General features: G+C 59.3%; 1 protein-coding gene across 1 annotated transcript; it reads left to right on the top strand.

The window, feature by feature from the left end:
• Positions 1 to 376: 376 nt before the first annotated feature.
• On the top strand, positions 377 to 5241 carry FAM178B (family with sequence similarity 178 member B; the record flags this gene model as incomplete). Its single annotated transcript, XM_079547507.1, has 15 exons — positions 377 to 652; positions 1960 to 2226; positions 2322 to 2383; positions 2467 to 2571; positions 2657 to 2806; positions 2874 to 2979; positions 3053 to 3122; positions 3216 to 3336; positions 3817 to 3904; positions 4036 to 4212; positions 4292 to 4389; positions 4629 to 4719; positions 4787 to 4876; positions 4953 to 5030; positions 5101 to 5241. The coding sequence occupies 15 exons, from the start codon at positions 377 to 379 to the stop codon at positions 5239 to 5241; spliced, it is 1920 nt and encodes a 639-aa protein (XP_079403633.1).
• Positions 5242 to 11244: the final 6003 nt, after the last annotated feature.

Here is an 11244-nt window from a genome sequence, read left to right as displayed (position 1 = left end):
GCGCACGCGCAACCCGGAAGCGGTTCCGCACAGGGCCTCCCAGCATACACCGCGGCAGCAGCAGCCCGTTGATTGCAGTTTCCAACATGCACAGCGGAGGGGCGGAGACACTACCTCCGTCCCTCTTCTGATTGGCTAACAGCTCAAGAGGGCGTGCCCAGCCCGCCTCCCTGACCACTCCCGTCCTCTCCCCTCAGCTGATTGGTCGAACAGCTTCGCGCTTTTCGAGCTGCGATTGGCCGCGCGGCGCTGGTCGGCAGTTAAACGGCCAATCCCGCCGGCGGCAGAAGCCCCGGGTCCCGCCCGCCGCCCTTCGCCGCTCCTACAAGCAAAGCCCGCCTTTTTCTCGCAGCCCCGCCTGCTGAGGGACGCCGCCATGTTGCGGGGAGCTTCGGCGAGGCGGGGACAGCGGTTGGGGCTGCTGCGCTGGTACCAGATCCCGCTGTCCTCGGCTCGCGTGCCCCGCTCGGGGCTCTTTAGCTCTTCCTTCCAGTACAGCCTTTGTTCCTACCAGCAGCTCCGTGTCAGTAAGCACCTGCGGGTGGGCCGCCCCTTCCTCCCGCCGCCCCTCGGCCCGGTGGATCCGCATCCCCCGGCCTCCCCGCCCCCACCGCATCCCCACAGCGCCGAGCCAGGTGAGGCCTGTCCTGGGGTGGGCAGCGCTGTTGTCCCCGGTGCCCAGCAGTGACCCCCATCTTGTCCCCACATAGACCCCCACCAATTCCCATTGCAATCCCAGCGCCCCACAGAGCCCTCCATTGCAATCCCAGTGCCCCACAGAGCCCTCCATTTGCAATCCCAGTGCCCCATAGAGCCCCCTACTGAGCCCCAGTGCCCCATAGAGCCCCCCACTGATCCCTACGTTATCCTCAGAACCCCATAGAGCCCTCCACTGATCCCTATGTTGTCCCCACTGCCCCATAGAGCCCTCCATTGATCCCTACGTTATCCCCAGTGCCCCATAAAGCCACCCACTGTGCCCTGTTGTCTCCCCAGAGCCCCATAGAGCCCCCCACTGGTCCCCATTATCTCCCCAAAGCCCCATAGAGCCCCTCACTGGTCCCCATTATCTCCCCAAAGCCCCACAGAGCCCCTCACTGGGCCCCATTATCTCCCCAGAGCCCCACAGAGCCCCTCACTGAGCCCCATTGTCTCCCCAGAGCCACATAGAGCCCCCCATTGATCCCCACATTGTCCCCAGTGCCACATAGGGCCCCCCACTGAGCCCTGTTGTCTCCCCAGAGCCCTATAGAGCCCCCCACTGATCCCTACATTGTCCCCAGTGTCCCATAGAACTTCCCACTGAGCCCTGCTGTCTTCCCAGTGCCCTACAGACCCCCCTGCTGATCCCCATTGCATCTCTGGAGCCCCATAGAGCCCCCCATTGATGCCTACATTATCCCCAGTACTCCATAGAGACCCCCACTGATCCCTATGTTATCCCCAGTGCCCCATAAAGCCACCCCATTGAGCCCCATTGCATCCCCAGTGCCCCATAGCACACCCTGCCGATCCCCATGTCATCCCCAGTGCCCTATAAAGCTCCGCACTGACCCCTGTGCCATCCCTGGCGCCCCACACTGACCTCCAGTTGCCTACAATGCTTCATAGAGTCCCACAGTTACTCCTATGTTCTCTCTGAAGTCCTCTGCTGACCTCCACCTTGTCTCTGGTGCCTCGCACTGACCCCTGTGTCATCCGTGGTGCCCCATGCAGACTCCTGCTTTGTCCTCAATGCTCCACAGAGCCCATTTCTGACCCCCATGTCATCCCTGGTGCCCTGCACCGACCCCCACGTTGTCCCACGTGCTCTACAGAGCCCTACGATGACGCTGCGTCATCCCCAGGGCCTCCACTGACCTCTCTGTCGTCCTCGCTGCCCCGCACCGACTCCTGCATTGTATTTGGTGCCCCACAGAACCCCACACTGACCCCGGCGCTCTCCCCACAGCCTCCCAGTGCCCCATGCAGCTCCGCAGCACCCGCCAGGGGCCAAGCAGGGCACGACGGCCTCGTGCCGGTCCACGGCGTTCGGCCCAGCAGGGCTCAGCCACGCGCTCCCCACGCAGCGCAGCGCGGCCCAGCAGCATCACTGAGAGCAGGACGGTGCCGCAGCGAGCAGAGGACGTGGCAACAACATCCTCCAGCGACAGCGAGGAGGAGCTGATCCCTCTGAAGGAGCTGCTGGCGTGCAGCGGGCCCTCGAGCCCTGCTGAGCACAGTGAGGTCAGCGCCAGGCTCTCAGCTGTGCTTGGGGACGCTGCAGGTGCCTGGGGACGCTCAGCCCAGCTCTGAGTGCCAAGGTCTTGCTTGGTTCCCAGGTTGCATGCCCGCAGCCAGACCCGCTTGCCAACAGCCTGGATGCGCTGCTGCTGGAGAAAAGGTGAGCCTGGCATCCCTAGCACCCCGAGAAGAAGCTGGGGGCTGCCCAGCGCCCTCAGCCCAACCTCATCACTGCTGTGCCAGGGAGCAGCGCGTGGCCAACGCCGTGCAGGCCAGCCTGACGCAGGCCAGCGTGGACAGCATCCAGGAGTCATCAGACGAGGACACGCAGCTCCTGGAGGAGCAGAGGTACCACGGCAGCGGCTGGGCACTGCGCCTGCTGTCCCCCCTCTGCCCTCCACGTCACCTTGGTGGCTCTTTCCCCCCGCTGCAGGGCCTTCCTGTCCCGCTTCAACATGAAGCTGCTCGCCTTCCCCGCCACGCACCCCGGGGAGCCCATCTTCCACGCCTGCCCGCTCCCACCGCCCACCCTGGACACCCGTGGGCTGCAGCCTCGCAGCGTCCTGGAGCAGAATTTCCTCGAGTGAGAAGCAGGGACAGGGACAAGGGGACGCCGCAGGGCCCCGCTGACCCTCCGTCTCCTTCCACAGCGCCTCGCCTGCCGCCAAGCTGGCTTTTGTGCGTGACGGCTACCTGCAGCTGCTCTACCAAACCACATCTGCCTGCCCGCCACCCATCCTACGCTGGCTTTTCCAGGTGAGGCGCCGTGGCACGAAGCTCCCCGTCCGCGCTGTGCCGTCTCTCAGTCACCCCTTGTTTCCTTTGGCAGCTGACGAGCACGAGGCCGGACAGGAGCAACGCGTTCCGGACGCTGTGGGAGATGTGGATGAGAAGCGATGGTGGGTGCAGGGCGGCCACAGGGTCCCTACACAGCCCTCAGACACGGCTGCTGCCCGCTGGCACCGTTGTCACCTCTGTCCCCGTGCCCACAGATGAGCCCTGGTGCCCCACGCTGCAGGACGTTGGCCAGGTCTTTGCCTACATGGGCGCTGACCTGCAGGCCCTGCGCTGCCGGCGGCTGCTGCCCCCCGAGCTGTGCCCCATGGACACGAGGTGAGCCCTCGAGGACCTGCGGGGTCATTAGGTGGAACAATTAGCAGCGTTAGCGTTATTAGTCTCGCCCAGTGCTGACGCTTAGGAAGTGAACTCGATCAGATGAGCTTCAATTAGCGTGTTCCTAAAGGTGCTTTCATAGGTGAGGTGCGATGCTTTGTGCTTACTTAATTCACTCCCATTCTTACCCGCTTTCTGGGACCTGCTGTCAGCCTGCTGTTCAGAGCAGTGTAATTTCTAAGCAATGCTGACATCTTTCCTGCAAGCTTCCAGGTAGGTTGTGACCTTAAACGTTGGCAATCACGATTGTGACTTAAAGACGTTGAGCTCCAGCTGGAACGTGAGCGATGCCAACGCCACTCTCAGCCGCGCCGTGTCTGCAGCAGCGGAGCGTGTTGTAAAATAGGTGGAACTGCGGATGGGTTTGTGAGCTGATGGACGGCACACGATGTGCTGTGACAGAGCCTTCTGTCCTGCCAGGCTGGATCCGAAATGCTCCCTGGAGCAGGGAAACCCGGGTGCCGTCAACACGCTGGCCCTGGTGACGCAGCTGGGGGACGTCTGCAAGGTGGGAGAGCTGTCCTGCGAATCGAGCCGGCTGTTGGGGGGGGGCACCATCCTGTCCCTGCCCTGCTGGGGGCGGCAGAGCGTTCCTGCTGACACCTTGGTGACACCTTGGTGACACGTTGCTCCCCGCAGCTGCTGACGGTGTGCGTGCTCGCCTGCCCGTGCCGCTACCCCGACCGCGCCCGCCGGGAGCTGGTGACCCTGCTCTGCTTCCTCAGCCTCGACCGCGAGCTGCGCTGCCAACCTCTGCCCGACGTGTGGCACCTCCTGCACTGCCTGCTGGAGGGCATCGCGGCCTGGAAGGAGCAGGTGCGAGCCGAACCGCGGGCGCCCGGTGCTCCGTGCCGCCCCGGTGCCACCCCGGCGCCACCCCTCTCTGTCCCCGCAGCTGCCCGCGCTCTGCCTGTCGCTCTGCCGGCTCTCCCGGCACCACCACAACCTGCTCGCCGTCGCGCGGCTGCTGCCGGACATCACCGCCAGGCAGAGGTACGACGCCTCCTGGGCGCCGCGGCGCTGCCCTGCTGCCCTGCTGCCCTGCTGCCCTGCTGCCCTGCTGCCCTGCCCCGCGGGGACGGGAGCTGGCGCGGCTCGGTGGCAGCAAAGCGGCACGGAGCGGCTGCTGGTGGCGCGGTGCCACGGGCGCCCGGAGGGCACCGCAGTGCTGCTGGTGACGCCGGGCTGGCGGTGACGCGCTTTGCAGCCCAACTCTCTCTTCTCCTCCGCAGGGAGCTCCGCAGGCGCCTGAGCCTTTGCGCCATGGCCCAGCTGCTGGGGAAGGCGCCGTGCACCGTGCTGTCCCTTAGGGCGCAGGAAGAGGTGGGTGCAGCCCCCCGGGTGCCCCCCGTGCTGTCCCTGCTCGTCCTCTGACCCCACGTTCCCACAGCTGCCAGCGCTGGAGCAGCTCCTGGCGCAATCCTGGCCGGACAGCCTGCAGCTCCCCACTGAGCCCGAAGCAACGGACGTGGAGCAGGAGGTGGGTGCTGCCACATTCCCTTGGGGACGCCCCCAGAGGTGCCACCACCCCGTCGGTCACCCCCTCGTCCCCACAGACCTGCTACCTGAGCCGCAGCCTCCTCTACCTCGCCGACGTCGTGGTGGGCACGGAGCGGCCACGCAACGAACAGAAGGTGGGTGCCAACGCCAGGGGGACGCTGGGGGGACCCCACAACCCTTTACCCCCTCCCTTTGTCCCCGCAGGGGCATCTAGAGAAGCTGTGCACCCAGCTGGAGCAGTACTTTGGGTCGTGGCTGCGTGAGGACATGGGGCAGTTCTACCGCTCCCAGCTGAAGAACCTGGCCATGGTGCTCTACGTCAAGTGGCACGAGCTGCTGAAGTAAGGGGGCACCCCGGGGTCCCCAATAAACAGCCCCACGTCACCCCGCTGCCTGGGTCTCGTTCTGTGGGGTCAGGCGGTGGGATGGAGAACCCTGCAGGGGTGGGGAGTTCCGACAGCGATAGGAAACCAAATAGGGATGGAGAACCTTGTAGGGAAACGCCGCAGCGTTTGGAAACCTGATGGGGGTGGGTGGGGAACTGCAGTGGTGGGGATGGATGGAGAGCCATATAGGGCTGGGGAACCCCAGTGTGTGGAAACCCAAAGGGGACGGACGGGGGAAGCCCAGTGATGATGGGAAACCCAGCGGGGATGGAGGGGAACCCCACAGTGATGGGAAACTGGGGTGGGGAACCCTTACAGGGGTTGGGGAACCCCAAAGTGTTTGGAAACCCAATGGGGATGGATGGGAGCCCTATAGAGATGGGGAACCCCAAAAGTGATGGGAAACCCAATGGGGATGGAGAACCCTGATGTGGATGGGGAACCCCAGTAGTGATAGGAAACCCAATGGGGATGGATGGGAAGCCCAATGGGGATGGAGAACCCTTATGGGGATGGGGAACCCCAAAAGCGATGGGAAACCCAATGGGGATGGATGGGAAACTTCCACAGTGATGGGAACCCCAATGGGGATGGATGGAGAGCCTTTATAGGAACTGGGAACCCCCAAAGTGTTTGTAAACCCACTGGAGAATGAATGGAGAACCCTTATGGGGATGGGGAACCCCAGTAGTGATGGGAAACCCAATGGGGATGGATGGGGAACCCTTACAGGGTTTGGGGAACCCCAATAGTTGTAGGAAACCCAATGGGGATGGATGGGGAACCCTTATAGAGGCGGGGAACCCCAAAAGTGATGGGAACCCCAATGGGGATGGATGGGGAACCCTTAAAGGGATTGGGGAACCCCGAAGTGTTTGGAAACCCAATGGAGAATGAATGGAGAACCCTTATGGGGATGGGGAACCCCAATAGTGATGGGAACCCCAGTGGGGATGGATGGAGAGCCTTTATAGGAACTGGGAACCCCCAAAGTGTTTGGAAACCCAATGGGGATGGATGGGGAGCCCTTAAAGGGGTTGGGGAACCCCAAAGTGTTTGGAAACCCAATGGGTGAAGGATGGGAGCCCTGTAGAGATGGGGAACCCCCATAGTGGTAGGAAACCCACTGGAGAATGAATGGAGAACCCTTATGGGGATGGGGAACCCCAGTAGTGATGGGAAACCCAATGGGGATGGATGGGGAACCCTTATAGGAGCGGGGAACCCCAGTAGTGATAGGAAACCCAATGGGGATGGATGGGGAGCCCAATGGGGATAGAGGACCCTTTTGGGGATGGGGAACCCCAAAAGTGATGGGAAACTCAATGGGGATGGATGGGGAACCTTTATGGAGATGAGGAATCCTAGCAGTAATAGGAAACCCAATGGGGATGGATGGGGAACCCTTGTGGGGTGGGGAACCCCGGCAGTAACAGGAACCCCAATGGGGATGGATGGAGAGCCTTTATAGGAACTGGGAACCCCCAAAGTGTTTGTAAACCCACTGGAGAATGAATGGAGAACCCTTATGGGGATGGGGAACCCCAGTAGTGATGGGAAACCCAATGGGGATGGATGGGGAGCCCTTACAGGGGTTGGGGAACCCCAATAGTTATAGGAAACCCAATGGGGATGGATGGGGAACCCTTATAGAGGCGGGGAACCCCAAAAGTGATGGGAACCCAATGGGGATGGATGGGGAGCCCTTAAAGGGATTGGGAACCCCAAAGTGTTTGGAAACCCAATGGAGAATGAATGGAGAACCTTATGGGGATGGGGAACCCCAGTAGTGATGGGAACCCCAATGGGGATGGATGGAGAGCCTTTATAGGAACTGGGAACCCCCGAAGTGTTTGGAAACCCAATGGGGATGGATGGGGAGCCCTTAAAGGGATTGGGGAACCCCAAAGTGTTTGGAAACCCAATGGGTGAAGGATGGGAGCCCTGTAGAGATGGGGAGCCCCAATAGTGTTTGGAAACCCAATGGAGAATGAATGGAGAACCCTTATGGGGATGGGGAACCCCAGTAGTGATGGGAAACCCAATGGGGATGGATGGGGAACCCTTATAGGAGCGGGGAACCTCAGTAGTGATAGGAAACCCAATGGGGATGGATGGGGAGCCCAATGGGGATAGAGGACCCTTTTGGGGATGGGGAACCCCAAAAGTGATGGGAAACTCAATGGGGATGGATGGGGAACCCTTATGGAGATGAGGAATCCTAGCAGTAATAGGAAACCCAATGGGGATGGATGGGGAACCCTTGTGGGGTGGGGAACCCCGGCAGTAACAGGAACCCCAATGGGGATGGATGGAGAGCCTTTATAGGAACTGGGAACCCCCAAAGTGTTTGTAAACCCACTGGAGAATGAATGGAGAACCCTTATGGGGATGGGGAACCCCAGTAGTGATGGGAAACCCAATGGGGATGGATGGGGAGCCCTTACAGGGGTTGGGGAACCCCAATAGTTATAGGAAACCCAATGGGGATGGATGGGGAACCCTTATAGAGGCGGGGAACCCCAAAAGTGATGGGAACCCAATGGGGATGGATGGGGAGCCCTTAAAGGGATTGGGGAACCCCAAAGTGTTTGGAAACCCAATGGAGAATGAATGGAGAACCTTATGGGGATGGGGAACCCCAGTAGTGATGGGAACCCCAGTGGGGATGGATGGAGAGCCTTTATAGGAACTGGGAACCCCCAAAGTGTTTGGAAACCCAATGGGGATGGATGGGGAGCCCTTAAAGGGGTTGGGGAACCCCAAAGTGTTTGGAAACCCAATGGGTGAAGGATGGGAGCCCTGTAGAGATGGGGAACCCCCATAGTGGTAGGAAACCCACTGGAGAATGAATGGAGAACCCTTATGGGGATGGGGAACCCCAGTAGTGATGGGAAACCCAATGGGGATGGATGGGGAACCCTTATAGGAGCGGGGAACCCCAGTAGTGATAGGAAACCCAATGGGGATGGATGGGGAGCCCAATGGGGATAGAGGACCCTTTTGGGGATGGGGAACCCCAAAAGTGATGGGAAACTCAATGGGGATGGATGGGGAACCTTTATGGAGATGAGGAATCCTAGCAGTAATAGGAAACCCAATGGGGATGGATGGGGAACCCTTGTGGGGTGGGGAACCCCGGCAGTAACAGGAACCCCAATGGGGATGGATGGAGAGCCTTTATAGGAACTGGGAACCCCCAAAGTGTTTGTAAACCCACTGGAGAATGAATGGAGAACCCTTATGGGGATGGGGAACCCCAGTAGTGATGGGAAACCCAATGGGGATGGATGGGGAGCCCTTACAGGGGTTGGGGAACCCCAATAGTTATAGGAAACCCAATGGGGATGGATGGGGAACCCTTATAGAGGCGGGGAACCCCAAAAGTGATGGGAACCCAATGGGGATGGATGGGGAGCCCTTAAAGGGATTGGGGAACCCCAAAGTGTTTGGAAACCCAATGGAGAATGAATGGAGAACCTTATGGGGATGGGGAACCCCAGTAGTGATGGGAACCCCAATGGGGATGGATGGAGAGCCTTTATAGGAACTGGGAACCCCCAAAGTGTTTGGAAACCCAATGGGGATGGATGGGGAGCCCTTAAAGGGATTGGGGAACCCCAAAGTGTTTGGAAACCCAATGGGTGAAGGATGGGAGCCCTGTAGAGATGGGGAGCCCCAATAGTGTTTGGAAACCCAATGGAGAATGAATGGAGAACCCTTATGGGGATGGGGAACCCCAGTAGTGATGGGAAACCCAATGGGGATGGATGGGGAACTTCCACAGTGATGGGAACCCCAATGGGGATGGATGGAGAGCCTTTATAGGAACTGGGAACCCCCAAAGTGTTTGGAAACCCAATGGGGATGGATGGGGAGCCCTTGTGGGGTGGGGAAGCCCGGCAGTAATAGGAAACCCAATGGGGATGGATGGGGAGCCCTTAAAGGGGTTGGGGAACCCCAAAGTGTTTGGAAACCCAATGGGTGAAGGATGGGAGCCCTGTAGAGATGGGGAGCCCCAATAGTGTTTGGAAACCCAATGGAGAATGAATGGAGAACCCTTATGGGGATGGGGAACCCCAGTAGTGATGGGAAACCCAATGGGGATGGATGGGGAACCCTTATAGGAGCGGGGAACCTCAGTAGTGATAGGAAACCCAATGGGGATGGATGGGGAACCCTTGTGGGGTGGGGAACCCCGGCAGTAACAGGAACCCCAATGGGGATGGATGGAGAGCCTTTATAGGAACTGGGAACCCCCAAAGTGTTTGTAAACCCACTGGAGAATGAATGGAGAACCCTTATGGGGATGGGGAACCCCAGTAGTGATGGGAAACCCAATGGGGATGGATGGGGAACCCTTACAGGGGTTGGGGAACCCCAATAGTTGTAGGAAACCCAATGGGGATGGATGGGGAACCCTTATAGAGGCGGGGAACCCCAAAAGTGATGGGAACCCAATGGGGATGGATGGGGAGCCCTTAAAGGGATTGGGGAACCCCGAAGTGTTTGGAAACCCAATGGAGAATGAATGGAGAACCTTATGGGGATGGGGAACCCCAGTAGTGATGGGAACCCCAATGGGGATGGATGGAGAGCCTTTATAGGAACTGGGAACCCCCAAAGTGTTTGGAAACCAATGGGGATGGATGGGGAACCCTTGTGGGGTGGGGAAGCCCGGCAGTAATAGGAAACCCAATGGGGATGGATGGGGAGCCCTTAAAGGGATTGGGGAACCCCAAAGTGTTTGGAAACCCAATGGGTGAAGGATGGGAGCCCTGTAGAGATGGGGAGCCCCAATAGTGTTTGGAAACCCAATGGAGAATGAATGGAGAACCCTTATGGGGATGGGGAACCCCAGTAGTGATGGGAAACCCAATGGGGATGGATGGGGAACCCTTATAGGAGCGGGGAACCTCAGTAGTGATAGGAAACCCAATGGGGATGGATGGGGAGCCCAATGGGGATAGAGGACCCTTTTGGGGATGGGGAACCCCAAAAGTGATGGGAAACTCAATGGGGATGGATGGGGAACCCTTATGGAGATGAGGAATCCTAGCAGTAATAGGAAACCCAATGGGGATGGATGGGGAACCCTTGTGGGGTGGGGAACCCCGGCAGTAACAGGAACCCCAATGGGATGGATGGAGAGCCTTTATAGGAACTGGGAACCCCAAAGTGTTTGTAAACCCACTGGAGAATGAATGGAGAACCCTTATGGGGATGGGGAACCCCAGTAGTGATGGGAAACCCAATGGGGATGGATGGGGAACCCTTACAGGGGTTGGGGAACCCCAATAGTTATAGGAAACCCAATGGGGATGGATGGGGAACCCCAAAAGTGATGGGAACCCAATGGGGATGGATGGGGAGCCCTTAAAGGGATTGGGGAACCCCGAAGTGTTTGGAAACCCAATGGAGAATGAATGGAGAACCTTATGGGGATGGGGAACCCCAATAGTGATGGGAACCCCAGTGGGGATGGATGGAGAGCCTTTATAGGAACTGGGAACCCCCAAAGTGTTTGGAAACCCAATGGGGATGGATGGGGAGCCCTTAAAGGGATTGGGGAACCCCAAAGTGTTTGGAAACCCACTGGAGAATGAATGGAGAACCCTTATGGGGATGGGGAACCCCAGTAGTGATGGGAAACCCAATGGGGATGGATGGGGAACTTCCACAGTGATGGGAACCCCGATGGGGATGGATGAGAGCCTTTATAGGAACTGGGAACCCCCAAAGTGTTTGGAAACCCAATGGAGATGGATGGGGAACCCTTGTGGGGTGGGAAGCCCGGCAGTAATAGGAAACGCAATGGGGATGGATGGGGAACCCTTACAGGGGTTGGGGAACCCCAATAGTTGTAGGAAACCCAATGGGATGGATGGGGAACCCTTATAGTGGCGGGGAACCCCAAAAGTGATGGGAACCCAATGGGGATGGATGGGGAACCCTTGTGGGG

This window comes from Tetrao urogallus, assembly GCF_951394365.1.
Source record: "Tetrao urogallus genome assembly, chromosome: 27".
Taxonomy (NCBI): Eukaryota; Metazoa; Chordata; class Aves; order Galliformes; family Phasianidae; genus Tetrao; species Tetrao urogallus.
The sequence above is the reverse complement of the archived record's forward strand: the minus strand, read 5'-3'. Positions and strand labels throughout refer to the sequence as shown.